Genomic DNA, 21,079 nt, shown 5'->3' with positions numbered 1-21,079 from the left:
AGAAATGTCTGTTTAGTTCTTTGGCCCATTTTTTGATTGGGTCATTTATTTTTCTGGAATTGAGCTTCAGGAGTTGCTTGCATGTTTTTGAGATTAATCTTTGTCTGTTGCTTCATTTGCTATTATTTTCTCCCAATCTGAGGGCTGTCTTTTCACCTTACTTATAGTTTCCTTTGTATTGCAAAAGCTTTTAAGTTTCATTAGGTCCCATTTGTTTAGTTTTGCTTTTATTTCCAATATTCTGGGAGGTGGGTCATAGAGGATCCTGCTGTGATTCATGTCGGAGAGTGTTTTGCCTATGTTCTCCTCTAAGAGTTTTATAGTTTCTGGTCTTACATTTAGATCTTTAATCCATTTTGAATTTGTTTTTGTGTATGGTGTTAGAAAGTGTTCTAGTTTCATTCTTTTACAAGTGGTTGACCAGTTTTCCCAGCACCCTTGTTGAAGAGGTTGTCTTTTTTCCATTGTATATCCTTGCCTCCTTTGTCAAAGATAAGGTGTCCATAGGTTCGTGGATTTATCTCTGGGCTTTCTATTTAGTTCCATTGGTCTATATTTCTGTCTTTGTGCCAGTACCACACTGTCTTCATGACTGTGGCTTTGTAGTATAGTCTGAAGTCAGGCAGGTTGATTCCTCCAGTTCCATTCTTCTTTCTCCAGATTACTTTGGCTATTCGAGGTTTTTTGTATTTCCATACAAATTGTGAAATTATTTGTCCTAGTTCTGTGAAAAATACCGTTGCTAGCTTGATAGGGATTGCATTGAATCTATAGATTGCTTTGGGTAGAATAGCCATTTTGACAATATTGATTCTTCCAATCCATGAACACGGTATGTTTCTCCATCTGTTTGTGTCCTCTTTGATTTCTTTCATCAGTGTTTTATAGTTTTCTATGTATAGGTCTTTTGTTTCTTTAGGTAGATATACTCCTAAGTATTTTATTCTTTTTGTTGCAATGGTGAATGGTATTGTTTCCTTAATTTCTCTTTCTGTTTTTTCATTGTTAGTGTATAGGAATGCAAGGGATTTCTGTGTGTTAATTTTATATCCTGCAACTTTACTATATTCATTGATTAGCTCTAGTAATTTTCTGGTAGAGTCTTTAGGGTTTTCTATGTAGAGGATCATGTCATCTGCAAACAGCAAGAGTTTCACTTCTTCTTTTCCTATCTGGATTCCTTTTACTTCTTTTTCTGCTCTGATTGCTGTGGCCAAAACTTCCAACACTATGTTGAATAGTAGTGGTGAGAGTGGGCACCCTTGTCTTGTTCCTGATTTCAGGGGAAATGCTTTCAATTTTTCACCATTGAGGGTGATGCTTGCTGTGGGTTTGTCATATATGGCTTTTATTATGTTGAGGTATGTTCCTTCTATTCCTGCTTTCTGGAGAGTTTTAATCATAAATGAGTGTTGAATTTTGTCAAAGGCTTTCTCTGCATCTATTGAGATAATCATATGGTTTTTATCTTTCAATTTGTTAATGTGGTGTATTACGTTGATTGATTTGCGGATATTGAAGAATCCTTGCATTCCTGGGATAAAGCCCACTTGGTCGTGGTGTATGATTTTTTTAATATGTTGTTGGATTCTGTTTGCTAGAATTTTGTTAAGGATTTTTGCATCTATGTTCATCAGTGATATTGGCCTGTAGTTTTCTTTTTTCGTGGCATCTTTGTCTGGTTTTGGAATTAGGGTGATGGTGGCCTCATAGAATGAGTTTGGAAGCTTACCTTCATCTGCAATTTTCTGGAAGAGTTTGAGTAAGATAGGTGTTAGCTCTTCTTTAAATTTTTGGTAGAATTCAGCTGTGAAGCCATCAGGTCCTGGGCTTTTGTTTGCTGGCAGATTTCTGATTACGGTTTCGATTTCCTTGCTTGTGATGGGTCTGTTAAGATCTTCTATTTCTTCCTGGTTCAGTTTTGGAAAGTTATATTTTTCTAAGAATTTGTCCATTTCTTCCAAGTTGTCCATTTTATTGGCATAGAGCTGCTGGTAGTAGTCTCTTATGATCCTTTGTATTTCAGTGTTGTCTGTTGTGATCTCTCATTTTCATTTCTAATTTTGTTAATTTGGTTCTTCTCTCTTTGCTTCTTAATGAGTCTTGCTAATGGTTTGTCAATTTTGTTTATTTTTTCAAAAAACCAGCTTGTAGCTTTGTTGATTTTTTGCTATGGTCTCTTTAGTTTCTTTTGCATTTATTTCTGCCCTAATTTTTAAGATTCCTTTCCTTCTGCTAACACCTGGGGTTCTTCATTTCTCCTTCTCTAGTTTGCTTTACGCGTGTAGAGTTAGGTTTATTTATTTGGCTTTTTTCTTGTTTCTTTCTTTTTTTTTTTTTTTTTCTTGTTTCTTGATGTAAGCCTGTAATGCTATGAACCTTCCCCTTAGAACTGCTTTTACAGTGTCCCATAGGTTTTGGGTTGTTGTGTTTTCATTTTCATTCATTTCTATGCATATTTTGATTTCTTTTTTGATTTCTTCTATGACTTGTTGGTTATTCAGAAGGGTGTTATTTAGCCTCCATACGTTTGAATTTTTAACAATTTTTTCCCTGTAATTGAGATCTAATCTTACTGCACTGTGATCAGAAAAGATAACTGGAATGATTTCAATTTTTTTGAATTTTCCAAGACCAGATTTGTGGCCCAGGATGTGATCTATTCTGGAGAAGGTTCCGTGTGCACTTGAGAAAAAGGTGAAATTGATTGTTTTTGGGTGAAATGTCCTATAGATATCAAGTAGGTCTAGCTGGTCCATTGTGTCATTTAAGGTTTGTGTTTCCTTGTTAATTTTCTGTTTAGTTGATCTATCCATAGTTGTGAGTGGGGTATTAAAGTCTCCCACTATTACTGTGTTACTATTAATTTCCTCTTTCATACTCGTTAGCATTTGCCATACGTATTGCGGTGCTCCTATGTTAGGTGCATATATAATTGTTATATCCTCTTCTTGGGTTGATCCTTTGATCATTATGTAGTGTCCTTCTTTGTCTCTTTTCACATCCTTTATTTGAAAGTCTATTTTATCTGATATGAGTATTGCGACTCCTGCTTTCTTTTGTTCTCCGTTTGCGTGAAATATTTTTTTCCAGCCCTTCACTTTTAGTCTGTATGTGTCTCGTGTTTTGAGGTGGGTCTCTTGTAGACAGCATATATAGGGGTCTTGTTTTTGTATCCATTCAGCCAATCTTTGTCTTTTGGTTGGGGCATTCAACCCATTTACATTTAAGATAATTATTGATAGGTGTGGTCCCATTGTTATTTACTTTGTTGTTTTGGGTTCACGTTTATACAATCTTTCTGCATTTCCTGTCTAGAGAAGATCCTTTAGCATTTGTTGAAGAGCTGGTTTGGTGGTGCTGAATTCTCTCAGCTTTTGCTTGTCTGTAAAGCTTTTGAATTCTCCTTTATATCTGAATGAGATCCTTGCTGGGTACAGTAATCTGGGTTGTAGGGTATTCTCTTTCATTACTTTAAGTATGTCCTGCCATTCCCTTCTGGATGGAAGATTTTCTATTGATAGATCAGCTGTTATCCTTATGGGAATCCCCTTGTGTGTTATTTGTTGTTTCTCCCTTGCTGCTTTTAATATTTGTTCTTTGTGTTTGATCTTTGTTAATTTGATTAATATGTGTCTTGGGGTGTTTCACCTTGGGTTTATCCTGTTTGGGACTCTCTGGGTTTCTTGGACCTGTGTAACTATTTCCTTCCCCATTTTAGGGAAGTTTTCAGCTATTATCTCCTCGAGTATTTTCTCATGGCCTTTCTTTTTGTCTTCTTCTTCTGGGACTCCTATGATTCGAATGTTGGGGTGTTTCACATTGTCCCAGAGGTCCCTGAGGTTGTCCTCATTTCTTTCGATTCTCTTTTCTTTTTTCCTCTCTGCTTCATTTGTTTCCACCATTTTATCTTCTTCCTCACTTATCCTATCTTCTATCTCCGTTATTCTACTGTTGGTTCCCTACAGAGTGTTTTTGATCTCATTTATTGCACTATTCATTTTTAATTGACTCTTTTTTATTTCTTCTAGGTCCTTGTCAAACATTTCTTGCATCTTCTCAATCCTTGTCTCCAGGCTATTTATCTGTAACTCCATTTTGTTTTCAAGATTTTGGATCATTTTTATTATCATTATTCTAAATTCTTTTTCAGGTATATTCCCTATCTCCTCCTCTTTTGTTTGACTTGGTGGGCATTTTTCATGTTCCTTTACCTGCTGGGTATTTCTCTGCCTTTTCATCTTGTTTAGATTGCTGTGTCTGGAGTGGGCTTTCTGTATTCTGGAGGTCTGTGATTCCTTTTTATTGTGGAGGTTTTACCCAGTGGGTGGGGTTGGATGTTTGGCTTGTCAAGGTTTCCTGGTTAGGGAAGCTTGCGTCAGTGTTCTGGTGCGTGGAACTTGATTTCTTCTCTCTGGAGTGCAATGGAGTGCCCCGTGATGAGTTTTGGGATGTGTCTATGTGTTAGGTGTGACCTTGGGCAGCCTGTATGTTGGCGTTCAGGGCTATCTTTCTGCGTTGCTGGAGAATTTGCATGGTATGTCTTGCTCTGGAACTTATTGGCTCTTGGGTGGTGGTTGGTTTCAGTGTAGGTATGGATGCTTTTGGATGGTCTCTTATTACTTAAAGTTCCATGTAGTCAGGAGTTTTCTGGTGTTCTCGGGTTTTGGGCTTAAGTCTCCTGCCTCTGGGTTTCAGTTTTATTCTTCCAGTAGTCTCAAGACTTCTCCTACTATACAGCACTGCTAATAAAACTTCTAAGTTAATGGCGAAAGATTCTCCCCCGTGAGGGACACCCAGAGAGGTTCACAGAGTTACATGAAGAAGAGGAGAGGGAGGAGGGAGATAGAGATGAGCAGGAGGAGGAAATGGGGGACTCAAGAGGAGAGAGATTGATCTATGCAGTTGTCTGTTCCCAGAGTGTTCTCTGTAGCCCAGAGACCCACAAAGATTCACAGAATTGGATTGGGAAGAGAAGGGGAAAGGAGGAAATAGAGGTGTTCTGAGGTAGAAAAAGGAGAGTCAAGATTGGGAGAGAATAATCAACACACTCCTGTATAAAAATGGGAACTGAATATTGGATTCTTAAATGTCCACAATTTATATCATATACTGAAAAACAAAGATTAAAAATCTAGAGTAGAGGTTAGACTCTCAAAAATACTATATTAAAGGCAAAAACCAAAACACACACACAAAAATTTTAGAAATATATATGAAGTTCGGTTTAAAAATAGGGCTTCTCTCTTTTTTTTTTTTGTAAGGTTATAGTGTAATGAAAATGAAAATTAAGAAGTAGTAGAGGAGTAATAGAGGACTTTAAAAGGAAATAAGAGGAAAAGGAAAATAGAAAATAGAAGAGAAAAAGAAAAAAAAGAAAGAAAAAAAACCACAAGTAAAAAAAATTAAAAAAAAATTTTTTTTCCCTATTTAAGAAAATCGTAAAAATCTGTGAAAATGAAAGTTAAGGAGTAATGGGGGAGTAATAGGGAATTTTAAAAGAAAATAAAAGAGAAAACATAAAAAAGAAAAAAAATTTTTTTTTTCTTTACTCAAAAAAAAAAAAAAGTAAAAATATATCTAGGAATTTCTCTGAAGCTGTTGCGGTCAGTGTGGGCTCAGTTCAGTCGGTCAGTGTGGGCTCAGTTCAGTTTCAGATAGCTCCTAGTTCCAGCTTACACTTCTCGATATCTACAGGCCCCTTCCGATGTAGTCGGTGTTACCTACAGGGATTTTAATCTGTTGCACCGGTCCCTTCTGAAGCGGTTCCCTTTGTTTATTTGGCTTCTGTTTGCTGGTCTCTTCCGCGCCTAATTTCCGCCCTGACACAGGCGGGCGGAGGTGGTCTCTTATTCAGGTTGTTAGTTCCGTCGCGCTGCGGGGAGGGGCTGGCGCTGTTTTCCCCCGTCTACTGCTCAGGTTCCCGGCTGCTCTATATGGAGCGTGCCCTGCGCTGCGCGCGGTTCCAGCCCTCCGGTGTTCCACAAAAGCGCGGAACACAAAGCTGCGCCTGCGTTTTGTGCCTTCCCCGTCAGAGAGGTCCAGGCAGCCAGGGGCTTGACGGGTGCTTTCTCCCCGGGTGCGGCGCGTCTTCTGCCCTGCGCGGTCCCAGTCTCAGTTTCCGCCCGCGCCGGTCGGGTGCGTGTGCCTTCTGCCCTCCGCGTCCCCAGCCCCAGACCCCTCCCGCGCCGGTCGGGTACCTGCGCCCTGTGTCTCGCCGCGACCCTCCCGGCGGATGTCGACTATCCAGAATCTCAGGAGGCCTGTTTGCAGTGCGGCAGGGGATGCGGTCTTTGGGGCCGAGCCTGCCCCTTCCCCTCCCCCCTGCCTCCTGCCTCCGGCGGGGCTGGGCCGGTCCGCAGCCTGCGAGCTCTTCTCTGGACTTGCTCGGTCCCTTTGTTCTGCGAACGGCTGGCAGTGTGTTCGGGCCGGTTAATTTTCTCTCTCTCTTTTACTGTCCCACAGTTTAAGTTGGTAACTCACAAAAGCTCCCTCCGATTGTTCTCAGGGCACTCAGGCCTGGTCCTTACCCTAAGCAATGCCACCCGCTCCTCTCCGTTCTGCCCCCACTTGCTGGTGGCAGATGCGGGCGTCTGGGGTACTTTTCCGCTGGGAGTTGCTTTTAGGCACGTAATCTGTGAGTTTTATTTATTGTTCCCCTCCCAGTCAGGTTGCCCTCCGAGGTTCAAAAACTTCCCCCAGACCCGCCAGTGCGAGGGTTTCCTGGTGCTTGAAAACTTCCTCTATTAAGAGTCCCTTCCCCGGACAGATCTCTGTCCTTAGCTCCCCTGTCTCCCCTTTTATCTTTTATATTTTGTCCTACCTCCTTTCGAAGACAATGGGTTGCTTTTCTGGGCGCCTGATGACCTCAGCTAGCAATCAGAAGTTGTTTTGTGAAGGTTACTCTGCGTTCAGTTATTCTTTTGATGAATTTGTAGGAGAGAAAGTGGTCTCCCCGCCCTATTCGTCCTCCATCTTCGACATCGCCAGCTCTACTTTTTAAAATGGTCAAAATTTGCATCGTGATATGGGAAGAGTGATTTGTTAGTGTAGAACTCTCTTCAGAGATGGCCTTAAATTATTGCTTCACATGAAAGCAATATACAGCTCTTGGTACCACAGAGGCTAAATCTTCATTTCTGTCATCTCTTTCTTGGAGTCTCAGAGGTTAGTTTGATGAAACCATTATGATGATTCATCCCGGAGTTTGTGCTACACACGGAGCAGCTCAGGAACCTCACCCTGGCCCCAGGTGGGACACAGAACCCAGCTCTGTGAGCAGGAAGGGCATTGAAATTTCCAAGAAGCGTGAGATCTGGGCGTTTTAGAGGAAGTGGGCCTGGAGGCAGAGGCTGGAGTGTGCACAGACAATAAGTGAGGGTGGCCCTCCTGGAAGGCCCCAGGTGTGACAAAGATTAAGTGTGGAGACAGGAAATGCTTACAGGAAGTCACTGGAGAATCTAGATGCTGACTGGATGTGTGAGTCAAATGATGACAGCCTGGAGCTCTTTGGAATAAAGATTCTCCTTTTGTTACTGAAAGTGGAGTCTAGCTGCTTGCTGCTTGAAAGCTAACACTCAAGAGGCAAGACTGGTGAAAAGGAAAGTCGTTTCAGAGAGTGGCAACCAGGATAGAAGGTGGGCTTGTGTCCAAAGGCTGATTCCATGCCGCCGACCACACCCACACCCACACACACACACTCAGCAGGCAAGAGCTTTTATAGGTGGAGGGAGGGGGCTACCTGCACAAACAGCACAGTCAGCTCTGGTGGTCATCTTGAAACTGGCCATCAGTGGTCTGATCATTGTCTTCCTGACTGCTTTAAGTACAGTTAGTCTTCAGTTCCAGGGTCGATTTGTTAACATTTCTTTGAGACCAGTTCTAGGAAATGTGGCACATATGTCATGGTGACAGTCTGAGCATCGTGTAGTTAACTTCTTCCAGCTCGTGGGGGTTTCAGTATCTACAAGACAACTCTCAGGATATGGCTCAGGAAATTGTCTGCAATCTTTGAGGAGAAACTGAACGTCCTTGACCGTGTTTTGTGACTAAACTATTATTATTTTGTTCTGTTTGAGTGCTTTCTTTGGATCTGTATTTTCTCACTTCTCTGATTAAGCTTATTATTTGACTAGTATTTTTCTACAGACAAAAGGCAGGTGGAGGAGATGGAGCGGAGGACCATACTGTCCTCCTGGGCTTCAGTCATAAGTATATCAATAGATAGGAACAAATAAAGTGGTCAAACTCCAAGAAAGAAACCAGCGGTTAACGGATAAGCCCAATCAACACCCACATGTGTTTTTAAATTCAGTCTTCTTTTTCTTTCTACACTTTGAGGGACATTTAACCACCCGGTCTGCTTCCTCAGTGTGTGAACGCCAGTACGGATGCCGCAGTGACTTCCGTCTACTCACCCCTCCCCTCCTCGCTCACAGGTTTTGACCTGGTGAAGTGTGAGGACCCAGGGACCCCTCACTACGGCTACAGGATCCGGGACGAAGGCCACTTCACTGACACGGTCGTCCTGTATAGCTGTAACCCGGGCTACGCCATGCACGGCGGGGGTACTCTGACCTGCCTGAGCGGGGACCGGAGAGTGTGGGACCAGCCATTGCCTTCCTGTGTAGGTGAGTCGTCTGCGCGTGCGCGCGGGGAGCAGGAAGCCCTGGGTGCTCCGACTAGATTCTCCCAGAGGGGGAAGACTTCTATTGCTCTTTCTCCAGTGTGGGTTTAATCCTGACATTTGCGAGAGGCTTTCCTGGTGGCTCTGTGACAAAGAATCCATCTCCCTGCCCATGTCGGAGACCCAGGTTCAGTCCCTGGCTCGGGAAGATCCCCTGGAAAAGGAAATTCCAACCCACTCCAGTATTCTTGCCTGGAGAATCCCATGGACAGAGGAGGCTGGTGGGCTACAGTCCATGGGGTCACAAAAAGTGGGACACAACTGAGCCTGAGTGACGAAACAGCAACAACAATATTGTGAGTGTGTGTGTGTGTATGTGCATGTGTGTGTATAGGCAGGAAAAACAGATCCCGTAGTACTATTTTACTGAGAAGTGTAGAAGAAGTAATACTTCTGTGTATAGAAGGAGTATTATTAGATACTATATATAGAAGAAGTAGTATTAGCATATATAGAAACATATATAGAATTATATAGAGAGTTATTATTGCTTCTTCTATATGCTGAGTTCTTATTAGATACTTCTGTACACAGAAATATCACTAGATTTATAACATGGCATTTCACTGTTTCACTCTCTTGACTTTGCAGAGGATACTGGTTTTTCATCAAGATAATGCTGGGGAACAAGTAAATTTAGAAAAGCAGTGACAGGACAGCCAGATGCTGGGATTGTTTTCCTGTGTATGCAACATGAGTGTGATGGTTTGGGCTTTTCAAGGTGGTTAAAGTGAAGCCTGTAAGGCCTGGAGTAAACTTGCCCATTTTTGAATCCCTTGCAGCGGAATGTGGTGGGCGGATCCACGCTGCCACTTCAGGACGCATCCTGTCTCCAGGATACCCTGCTCCCTACGACAACAACCTCCACTGCACCTGGGTGGTAGAGGCAGACCCGGGGAAGACCATCAGGTACTCATTTTATTGGGTTTCAGTGATTTGAGAATAGAAGCATGTCTCCTATTCTTGTAGTGAAGATAGTAGTACATCTCTTATTATCCACGATTAGATTTAAGTTTCTGAGTCAAAGGACTAAATGTAAGCACATGGCCAAATTTTTCATTGGCTTGCATGCTCACTTTGGTATTCCTTTGAAGACGTGTGTTAAGTCATCTGTAGTAAAGATAAAAAGAAATTAAGTACATCAGCTAGCTTTGGCTGTATAACAAGCGGGCCCCCAAAACTTAGTTGCTAAAAACAATAATGTATGTGCTCATGACTTTCTGAGTTGCTGAGCAGTTGTGGTTGGTTGGGGTGGGTGGCCTAGGAAGGTCTCATGCAGGTGTGGGAGCCTCAGCTGGATGATTAAAGGTGGGGGTCTCTCTGCATCAGGTTCTGTTCCCTTAGGAAACTAGTGATGATGAAATTTTCCTAGAAGCAAGACATGGAGGCTTTTCAAACTTCTGTTTGCATCACATTTGCTAATGTTCTATCTGCCAAAACATGTCTCGGGGGAAAGTAAATGTTTGAAGAAATATATTCCACTCTTAATGGGAAAAGAATAGTCCTAAATGATGCTAATTTTAAATTAACAAGTAAACCAATTAAAAGTAATTTTTGAAAGCAAATCCTCCACGTGTCAAAAGGGTGTGTCAAAACCACAGTACAATATATAAAGCAAGAGGACATTTCAGTTAAAACTAAGTTGTTCTTTAACTGAAGAACACATTGAGAACGTGCATTCTGTAGTCATAGCCCTTAAAGTCCCCTTTCTCTTCCCACCACCTCTCCTCTTTCATTCTTTTGAAATCTCTCTACAATGTTAAAAAAAAAAAAAAAAACTCCGTTCAGACTTCCCTGGTGGCTCAGTGGTAGAGAATCCACCTGCCAATGAAAGAGTCATGGGTTTGACCCCTGAACTCGGAAGATCCCACCTGCCTCAGAGCTCCTAGGCCTGTGTGCCACAGCTTCTGAGCCTGTGATCTTAGAGCCCCTGCTGAACAACGAGAGACGCCACCACAGTGAGAAGCCTGTGCACCACAGTTAGAGAGTAGCCCTGCTCTGTGCAGCCAGAGAGAAACCTCCCACAGCAACGAAGACCCAGAAGTGGCCAAAAATAAACAATTATAAAAAAGGAAAAGGAAAAAAAAAAAATCCCCGAGACAGTCTTAACCACTCCCTCTGATGCTCTTCCTGTTTTCTGTGCTATTGCACTGACCAGAGTTTAAAAGAATCTGGGCATCAGCTCCTTTAAATATGAGAAAAAGCTGAAAGAGACATATGCAAAGCAGAAAACTCTTTCTGGGGCAAGTGGATATATGAAAACATTCATGAACTAGTGGATTTTGTCCTTACTCACAAATAGTTTGCCCAGCAAACTTAGTAAACCTGTCCTCCTGCAACTTTATAACTTAGTAAAAACAAGATGGGATGCTAAGGAGTAAGGGGGCCTGCTCATCCTGTTCGGTGACACTCTGTTTCTCTCTGATGGCCTCCATCCTCCCTGAAATTCACCAGACTTTCTTGACATTTGGTCACATCAACATCTTGGGAGTGAGTTAAACTCACATGGAACAAACTATTCCCACTTTCAAACCATCCAAAATAAATATCCTATCATGTATGTGGAACAAGAGAAGGAATTTAGATAATGTACATGTTGCAGAAGTAACTCATTTAAATAATTCATTTAAAAATTTAAGTGTCCATAGTTAAGAAAAATGATTAAATAGGTAATTGTGTGGAAAAGGCAATGGTACCCCACTCCAGTACTCTTGCCTGGAAAGTCCCATGAACAGAGGAGCCTGGTAGGCTGTGGTCCATGGGGTCGATGAGTTGGACATGACTGAGCGACTTCACTTTCACTTTTCACTTTCATGCATTGGAGAAGGAAATGGCAACCCACTCCAGTGTGCTTGCCTGGAGAATCCCAGGAGCAGGGGAGCCTGGTGGGCTGCTGTCTATGGGGTCGCACAGAGTCGGACACGACTGAAGTCACTTTGCAGCAGCAGCAGCCATCTATTGAGGCACAAATAGGGCATGTTTGAATAAAAGAATTTGAGTCTGTATTCTTCATAAAGGGCTCTGCAGATGGCTCAGTATTAAGCAATCTGTCTGCCTGCCAATGTAGGCAACTCAGGTTCAGTCCCTGGGTTGGTAAGATCCCCTAGAGGAGGAAATGGCAACCCATTTCAATATTTATGCCTGGGAAATTCCGTGGACAGAGGAGCTGGCAGGCTACAGTCCATGGGGCTGCAAAGAGTTGGACGCGACTCAGTGACTCAACAACAACATTCTTCATAAAAATCAGTAGTCACTTACAAGTGAACTATATAGAATTAAATATTACTTCTTAACTTTAAATTCCTGAATGCTTGATCTAAATGATATAAAAACCGTTACACTGAATTTGATTGTGAAAAACCCTAGGAACCATCTGTGAGTCATGAAATGACTTTACATAAACAGGATATCTTTCCTCTTAGGCAGATTTCAAAATTTTCTACTTCTTTTTATTTATTTATTTATTTTAATTTTAATTGTAGGCTAATTACTTTACAATATTGTGGTGGTTTTTGTCATACATTCACATGAATCAGCCATGGGTGTACATGTGTTCCCCATCCTGACCTTCCCTCCCACCCCCCTCCCCTTCCCATCCCTCAGGGTCATCCCAGTGCACCAGTTCGGAGCACCCTGCCTCATGCATCAAACCTGGACTGGTGGTCTGTTTCACATATGATAATATACATGATTCAATGCTATTCTCTCAAATCATCCCACCCTCACCTTCTCCCACAGAATCCAACAGTCTATTCTTTACATCTGTATCTCTTTTACAGTCTTGCATATAGGGTCATCGTTACCATCTTTCTACATTCCATATGTCTGCATTAATATACTGTATTGGTGTTTTTCTTTCTGACTTAATTTGCTCTATATAATAGACTCCAGTTTCATCCACCTCATTAGAACTGATTCAAGTGCATTTTTTTAATAGCTGAGTAATATTCCATTGTATATATGTACCACCACTTTCTTATCTGTTCATCTGCCAGTGGACTTCTAGGTTTCTTCCCTGTCCTGGCTATTGTAAACAGTGCTGCGATGAACATTGGGGTACACATGTCTCTTTCAATTCTGGTTTCCTCAGTGTGTATGCCCAGCAGTGGGATTGCTGAGTCAAAGGGCAGTTCTATTTCTACTTTTTAAGGAATTTCCACACTGTTCTCCATAGTGGCTGTACTAGTTTGCATTCCCACCAACAGTGTAAGAGGGTTCCTTTTTCTCCATACCCTCTCCAGCACTTATTGTTTGTAGACTTTTTGATAGCAGCCATTCTGACCACCTTGAGATGGTACCTCATTGTGGTTTTGATTTGCATTTCTCTGATAATGAGTGATGTTGAGCATCTTTTCATGCGTTTATTAGCCATCTGTATGTCTTCTTTGGAGAAATGTCTGTTTAGCCCTTTGGCTTTTTTTTTTTTTTACTGAGTCACTTATTTTTCTGGAATTGAACTGCAGGAGTTGCTTGTATATTTTTGAGATTAATCCTTTGTCAGTTGCTTCATTTGATATTATTTTCTCCCATTCCGAAGGCTGTCTTTTCACCTTGCTTATAGTTTCCTTCATTGTGCAAATGCTTTTAAATTTAATTAGATCCCATTTGTTTATTTTTGCTTATATTTCCATTACTCTGGGAGGTAGGTCATAGAGAATCCTGCTATAATTGATGTCAGAGAGTGTTTTGCCTATGTTTTCCTCTAGGAGTTTTATAGTTTCTGGTCTTACATTTAGATCTTTAATCCATTTTGAATTTATTTTTGTGTATGGTGTTAGAAAGTGTTCTAGTCTTATTTTTTTACAAGTGGTTGACCAGTTTTCCCAGCACCACTTGTCAAAGAGATTGTCTTTTCTCCATTGTATATTCTTGCCTCCTTTGTCAAACATAAGGTGTCCATAGGTATGTGGATTTATCTCTAGGCTTTCTGTTTTGTTCCATTGATCTATGTTTCTGTCTTTGTGCCAGTACCATACTGTCTTGATGACTGTTGCTTTGTAGTATATTGATTGATTGATTCCTCTAGTTGATTCCTCCAATTCCATTCTTCTTTCTCAAGATTGCTTTGGCTATTTGAGTTTTTTGCAATTCCATATAAAATTGTTAAATTACTTGTTCTAATTCTCTGAAAAATATCATTGGTAGCTTAATAGGGATTGCATTGAATCAACAGATTGCTTTGGGTAATATACTCATTTCACAATATTGCTTCTTCCGATCCATGAACACGGTATATTTCTCTATCTATTTGTGTCATCTTTGGTTTCTTTCATCAGTGTTTTATAGTTTTGTATATATAGGTCTTTTGTTTCTTTAGGTAGATTTATTCCTAAGTATTTATTCTTTTCATTGCAATGGTGAATGGAATTATTTCCTTAATTTCTCTTTCTGTTTTCTCTTTGTTAGTGTATAGGAATGCAAAGGATTTCTGTGTGTTAATTTTATATCCTGCAACTTTACTGTATTCATTGATTAACTCTAGTAATTTTCTGGTAGAGTCTTTAGGGTTTTGTATGTAGAGGATCACGTCATCTGCAAACAGTAAGAGTTTTACTTCTTTTTTTCTAATATGGATTCCTTTTATTTTTTTTTTCTGTGCTGATTGCTGTGGCCAAAACTTCCAAAACTATGTTGAATAGTAGTGGTGAGAGTGAGCATCCTTGTCTTGTTCATGACTTTAGAGGAAATGCTTTCAATTTTTCATCATTGAGGATAATATTTGTTGTGGGTTTATCATATATGGCTTTTATAATATTGAGGTATGTTCCTCCTATGCCTGTTTTCTGGAGGGTCTTTATCATAATTGGATAATGAATTTTGTCAAAGGCTTTCTCTGCATCTATTGAGATAATCATATGGTTTTTATCTTTTAATTTGTTAATGTGGTGTATCACATTGATTGATTTGGGAATATTGAAGAATGCTTGCATCCCTGGGATAAAGCCCAGGGTCATGATGTATGATCTTGGTCATGATGTATGATCTTTTTAATATGTTGTTGGATTTTGTTTCCTAGATTTTGTTAAGGATTTTTGCATCTATGTTCATCAGTGATATTGGCCTGTAGTTTTCTTTTTTTGTGGCATCTTTGTTTGGTTTTGGAATTAGGGTGATGGTGGCCTCATAGAATGAGTTTGGAAGTTCACCTTCCTCTGCAATTTTCTGGAAGAGTTTGAGTAGGATAGGTGTTAGCTCTTCTCTAAATTTTTGGTAGAATTTAGCTGTGAAGCCATCTGGTCCTGGGCTTTTGTTTGTTGGAAGATTTCTTTTTTGTTGTTGTTGTCAGAAGATTTCTGATTACAGTTTTGATTTCTGTGCTTGTGATGGGTCTGTTCAGATTTTATATTTCTTCCTGGTTCAGTTTTGTAAAGTTTACTTTTATAAGAATTTGTCCATTTCTTCCAAGTTGTCCATTTTCTTGGCATATAGTTGCTGACAGTAGTCTCTTATGATGCTTTGTATTTCTGTGTAGTCTGTTGTGATTTCTCCCTTTTCATTTCTAATTTTGTTGATTTGATTCTTCTCCTTTTGTTTCTTGATGAGTCTGACTAATGGTTTGTCTATTTTATTTATGTTCTCAAAGAACCAGATTTTAGCTTTGTTGATTTTTGCTATGGTTTCTTTTGTTTCTTTTGCATTTATTTCTGCCCTAATTTTTGTGATTTCTTGCCTTCTACTAACCCTGGGGTTGTTCATTTCTTCCTTCTCTAGTTGCTTTAGGTGTAGAGTTAGGTTATTTATTTGATTTATCTCTTGTTTCTCTTTCTCTTCCGTTTATTGCTATGAACCTTCCCCTTAGCACTGCTTTTACTGAATCCCATAGGTTTTGGTTGTTGTGTTTTCATTTTCATTCATTTCTGTGCATAGTTAGATTTCTTTTTTTATTTCTTCTGTGATTTGTTGGTTCAGAAGTGTGTTGTTTAGCCTCCATATGTTTGTATTTTTAATAGCTTTTTTCCTGTAGTTGACATCTAATCTTATCACACTGTGATCAGAAAAGATGCTTGAGATGATTTCAGTTTTTTTGAATTTACCAAGGCTAGATTTATGGCCCAGGATATGATCTATCCTGGAGAAGGTTCTGTGTGCACTTGAGAAAAAGGTGAAATTCACTGTTTTAGGGTGAAATGTACTATAGATATCAATTAGGTCTAACTGATCCATTGTATCATTTAAAGTTCGTGTTTCCTTGCTGATTTTCTGTTTAGTTCATCTATCCATAGGTGTGAGTGGGGTGTTAAAGTCTCCCACTGTTATTGCATAGCCGTTAATTTTCCCTTTCATACTTGTTAGCATTCACCTTACATATTGTGGTGCTCCTATTTTGGCTGCATATATATTTATAATTGTTATATCTTCTTCTTGGATTGATCCTTTGATCATTATGTAGTATCCTTATTTATCTCTTTTCACGGCCTTTATTTCAAAGTCTATTTTATCTGTTATGAGTATTGCTACTCCTGCTTTCTTTTGGTCTCCATTTGCATGAAATATCTTTTTCCAGCCCTTCACTTTCAGTCTATATGTGTCCCTAGGTTTGAGATGAATTTCTTGTAGACAGCATATATAGGGGTCTTGTTCTTGTATCCATTCTAGTTCTTAAACATCCTCTTGTGATTTGTTTCCCAAGAACCAGAAAAGTGCACTTGTTCCCCTAAATGCAAAGCAAGTGACAGACACTCTCTGCAGGTGAATCTAATATTTCATTAACTTTTTAATAGGAAAAGAGATAAGAAATTAATAAAGAATGAGATGAAGTAATAAAAAATATACATTTTTTTAAAAAATCATGAACTGACTTTGTCGTTTAACCATTAATGTTCTAGGAAGACAAAAATGCTGCCTACACTGATTTGTTTGGGGAATTCTTTCTTCTTGTGCATATCTTCTAAGCTACTCAGTTTGTAAACGGATCTTTTTATTTAAGGCATAAAATCCTTCCTAATAAGGAAGTTAAGAAACAAACATCAGCGCTTGTAATCAATTTACTCTGTCAACGTCCAACTTTATCCCAAAGTGTTTCTGGTGATTTGGGGTCATTAAGATATTATGTACTGTTTTTAGTATGGCAGTCTGGAAAATAATATACTTAAAAGTACATAATGTATAATTTTAGATTTAAAATGGTGCTGACACCAAGAAAATTAGAGCTTGGTCTCCGCTTGGATATTTTTTGTCTAGTTTACTGAATCTTAGTTATTTCACTGGTATCAGAGTCAATATTACCTCAACTGTTTGCTTGAAAAGTGAAGAATATGTCAGTCATGTAGATATGAATCCAGGGATTAATTTGTGTATTAAAAATTATTAATATGAATGGAATGCCTTACCATACATTCTATTATGATTTGTTAAATGTCAGTGTTTTTCACTCTTAAAGAATAAATAAGCAACAAAATCTCAGAAATTATGAAAGGTTTGTTTCCAACATTTCATGCCATTATTACTGTGTTTATTTTTATTTTCTTGAGGCCCAGAGCAGTTTCTGATGTATACTGCCACCACTTTTTGTTTGAGATAATAGAAGACATGAAAATAGTTTTTGTTATAGGGCACTTGGGTCTAGAAGATCTTTATACTTTTCACATGCATCCTATAAAGCAGTTTCCAGAACTAAATTTAATTAAAAGTCTAATCACAAGACACTGCAGTGGATTTAGCCACTTGGAGAGTTATTTGTAAACATGTGTCTGAAACCCAGTGCATTTCTTTCTGCGCACATTTACTGTCATTTACATGGTGAAGGTAGTAGCGTTGGAAACACATCCCGCAAGCAGCATCAAGGCAGTGTCTTGCATAATCATATGTCTATATTGTTCCTTGGCTTTAATTGCTTTTTCACAAGTCTAACTGTCTGGAAAATTCACTTTGAGGGTATTTCTGTTCTTTCTTATGAAATCGCATTTGGACGTGTGGTTGCTGTTGTCATTGTTGCTGTTCAGTCACTAAGTCATGTCCCACTCTTTGTGACCCCATAACTACAGCACAGTGGGTTCCTCTGTCCTTCACTATCTCCCAGGATTTGCTCAAACTCATGTCCATTGAATGTATGATGCCATCTATCCATCTCATCCTTAGCTGCCCCCTTCTCCTGTTGCCTTCAGTCTTTCTCAGCATCACGGGATTCTATTAGAAACAGCTTGTGCAGTATTGAAAACATTAGAGGCCTATCAAACATGCATTCTTGACCAGCTGAGCCACCAGGGAAGCTCCAATGTGGGATACCCAGGTTCAATCCCTGGGTCAGGAAGACCCCCTGGAGAAGGAAATGGCAACCCACTCCAATATTCTTGCCTGGAGAATCCCACGGACAGAGGAGCCTGGTGGGCTTACAGTCCATGGGGTCACAATAGTCGGACATGACTTAGCAACTAAACCACCACCACCAAACATGCATTAAGACTGTCAAAACTGCTCCTATGCAAACTTTTGAAGAAAGTGCAATGTGGATTGTGGTCCTGGCTGTACTGGGCTATATAGAAATTAGGGAGAAGATCTGATCTGTAGATCTAGGATAATTTTAAATTGTTTTGGACCAACCTTCAAGATCCCTGTGAGACACAGACTCAGGAAATGATTCCACTTAACTGGACATTTTTCTCTGAGTTTGAGGTCAAGCTTTGGTAAATGTGCCAGGAACATGAGTCGCAAGTGTTTTGATGACAAGACCGACAGGTTCGGGGACAGGAATCAAAACATCTCAAATGCCCCTTTTCTTTTAGGACCACAAAGGGTATCTCATTTATTTTTGTGGATATGTGAGGAAATAAGCAATCAAGAGAATTCCAGCCATCCAAAGAGAGCAGTAGCACTTCAAAGTCTGCCCTGTATGTGAGGCTGGACCCCAGCACTCCTTAGCTGGAGCCAGAGTTTAAGGAACCAGACCAACCACCTGCAGGGGGTGGGGGGCAGAACCCTGCAGGCACCCCTCATGGTTCAAGATCCTGCTACAAGCAATTTTGGTCACCTTGCTTCATGAAACAACATCAGCGCCCCCAAAACAGGGTTCATTCACATTGAGTTACCTTTGCAGATGTGCTGTGAAGGGTTTCATGAAGCACAGACTTCCTCTTAGCCCTTCAGTCTCTGCATAAACCACAGACATGCCTGATCACGTCATGTACCTTCCAGTACAGGATCACCCACCAGGTGTCTACACTCCGTTCAAACACAGACAGCAACGCACGTCCTTGTGTTTCTTCCTTGTCTCCTGGTGATGATCCCACTTGGCACTGTACAAACATGGATCATCAGAAGGGAAACTGGCCAGTGAAAATGAAAGTGTAGGAAGAACTGAAAAGTGATTAACTCTGGAAGTGAAATTCTAATCACATATGAATGGGGTTTAGGAGAAATAGTTAATTGCGGGGTGCGGGACTGGCATGGCTGCTGTCCCAGAGACCAGTGTCTCACAGACCCCCTGCAGGCACATTCTCAGGACAACTATTATCACTCCCTCCAAGCCTCTTTACTCCTGATCTTTGTTAGTGCTTGTCTTCTTCCAAATGGTAGAGGTTTTTATTTTCAATAATATGTTCTACTCTTCCTTATTTTTCACTCCCCAATCTCCAATATTCTCCAAACTGGAAAAAAAAAACACCAGGTATTAATCTATTAATATATTTCTTCATAATAGGCTCTGAGAAAAAAATCAGCTGCATGTGAGCCAAAGCCTTGTCAGCTGTCCCCTCATTGGTGTCTTTTCTATCTGCGATGCCCGGTTCCTACTTCACTGACCATTACTCTGCTCTTATCTCACCTTTTCCCTACCCAGACTCCCAAATGCACCCTTTGCCCCCTCCTGCTCTCAGCCACCCCTCGGCTAATGGGCAGACATAAGCTCCTTAGACAGACCGAAACACCCTCTGGACTTGGTGTCTGATCCCCGACAGGACTGGCCTGATGACTCACGTGCACGTTACACTCAGCACAGATGAAGCATGCGTGAGTCTCAGATCCCAGCTTTGTCACCCCGGCTCTCTTTCCACCCGTGCTCCCTGCAGTTTCTGATTGTTGCCCCACCTCTAGATTCTTCCCATCCTTGGGGACCGACTTAAAAGGTCAATGAGAATTTCATTTTTATCATCTCATCTAAACATAGTCTGCTTTCTTCTCTGGACTCAGTGTCTGTCCCACCGCCCCTTCCTTCTGAAGTAGGGCCATCATACACAGCAAAGCATCCGGGCCAGCCTCTTAGCCTCATGGCTCCTCCCTCCCTCCCACACCCATGTGGCCACACATCTCAGTGATTCCACGTCTGGAGCCCCCTTGTCCAGACCCCCATGATTCGCTGGGCCTGTTCTTGGTCCATCCTGCCCAGCTTTCTCACAACCGCTGCTCTCACTCTTAAGGAACATGTTTTATTTTTTTAAATATAATATTAATTTTATATGGTTGAAAAATTAACATGTAGGCATATTCAAAAGCATTAAAAAAAGGCATGCATTTCCCCCATATTGGATATCATTGCTACCATGTTGACATATGTCTTATATGGACTTTTAAAACATTTATTTATTTTGTATTAGAGTATAGCCAATTAACAAAATGTGACAGTTTCAGATGAACAGCAAATGGACTCAGCCATGCATATCAGTTCAGTTCAGTTCAGTCACTCAGTCAACCATCCATATACATCATGTATCCATTTTCCCCCAAACTCCCCTCCCATCCAGCCTGACTTACATGAACCTTTACATAAGCTACAGGATGGGTGACCATAATTAAATATTATTTCTTTTGCTGGTTGTTTACAAAATTTCTAATTTTCATCATTTCTAGTTTTCAATATTACATGTAATTATGTGACAAATAGTATCACAAGTAAAGCTTTGCTTCTATTGATAATTAATACCTTAGAATAAATTCTTAGATTCTTTCTGGGTCAAGTGGTTGAATCATTTTCATGTGTCTTAATACAAATAGTTCTATCAAACAAAGCTGATCATATCACTTGTCCACTTTAAAAATATACATACTTTGCTCATTATGTGCAGAATAAACTCAAGTTCAGCTTCATGATATTCAAAGTTATTTATTTTCTTAATTTTTGAAATACTAGAAAAGTGTTAGAAAGATAAAAAGCCTGGAAAGTAGTTTGCTGTAATCCTAGATGCAAAAGTTAGTATCAGTTTAAAATTTGGTGTATAGTTGTGTAATTTCTTAAAGGAAACATATATATATGTTTAATTGTTTAATTAAACAATTAATTAATGTCTACTTGTTTAATTATTTTTGAAAAATAGTATCATACCCTAATATTATTCTGAAGATTTTCTTCAGTCAATAAATATGGTGAAAGTTTTATGTCCTTACTTGTAATTCCACCTCATTCTATTTAGTCGTGGAAGAAGATTCCATTGCCTGAATGCACCATAATTTATTTAAACTGTA

At 40.1% G+C, this 21,079-nt stretch overlaps 1 protein-coding gene across 1 annotated transcript in view; it reads left to right on the top strand.

Moving 5' to 3' along the window:
* The window catches only part of CSMD1 (CUB and Sushi multiple domains 1), a 2,005,298-nt gene that overhangs the window by 1,691,871 nt on the left and 292,348 nt on the right, over positions 1-21,079 (top strand). Inside the window, exons 24-25 of the mRNA XM_043454305.1 lie at positions 8,439-8,630; positions 9,469-9,595. Coding sequence (XP_043310240.1) covers positions 8,439-8,630; positions 9,469-9,595 — 319 coding nt within the window. The remainder of the gene's footprint in view (positions 1-8,438; positions 8,631-9,468; positions 9,596-21,079) is intronic.

This window comes from Cervus canadensis, chromosome 31 (genome assembly GCF_019320065.1).
Source record: "Cervus canadensis isolate Bull #8, Minnesota chromosome 31, ASM1932006v1, whole genome shotgun sequence".
Lineage (NCBI taxonomy): Eukaryota > Metazoa > Chordata > Mammalia > Artiodactyla > Cervidae > Cervus > Cervus canadensis.
This window is presented reverse-complemented; position numbering and strand designations above follow the sequence as displayed.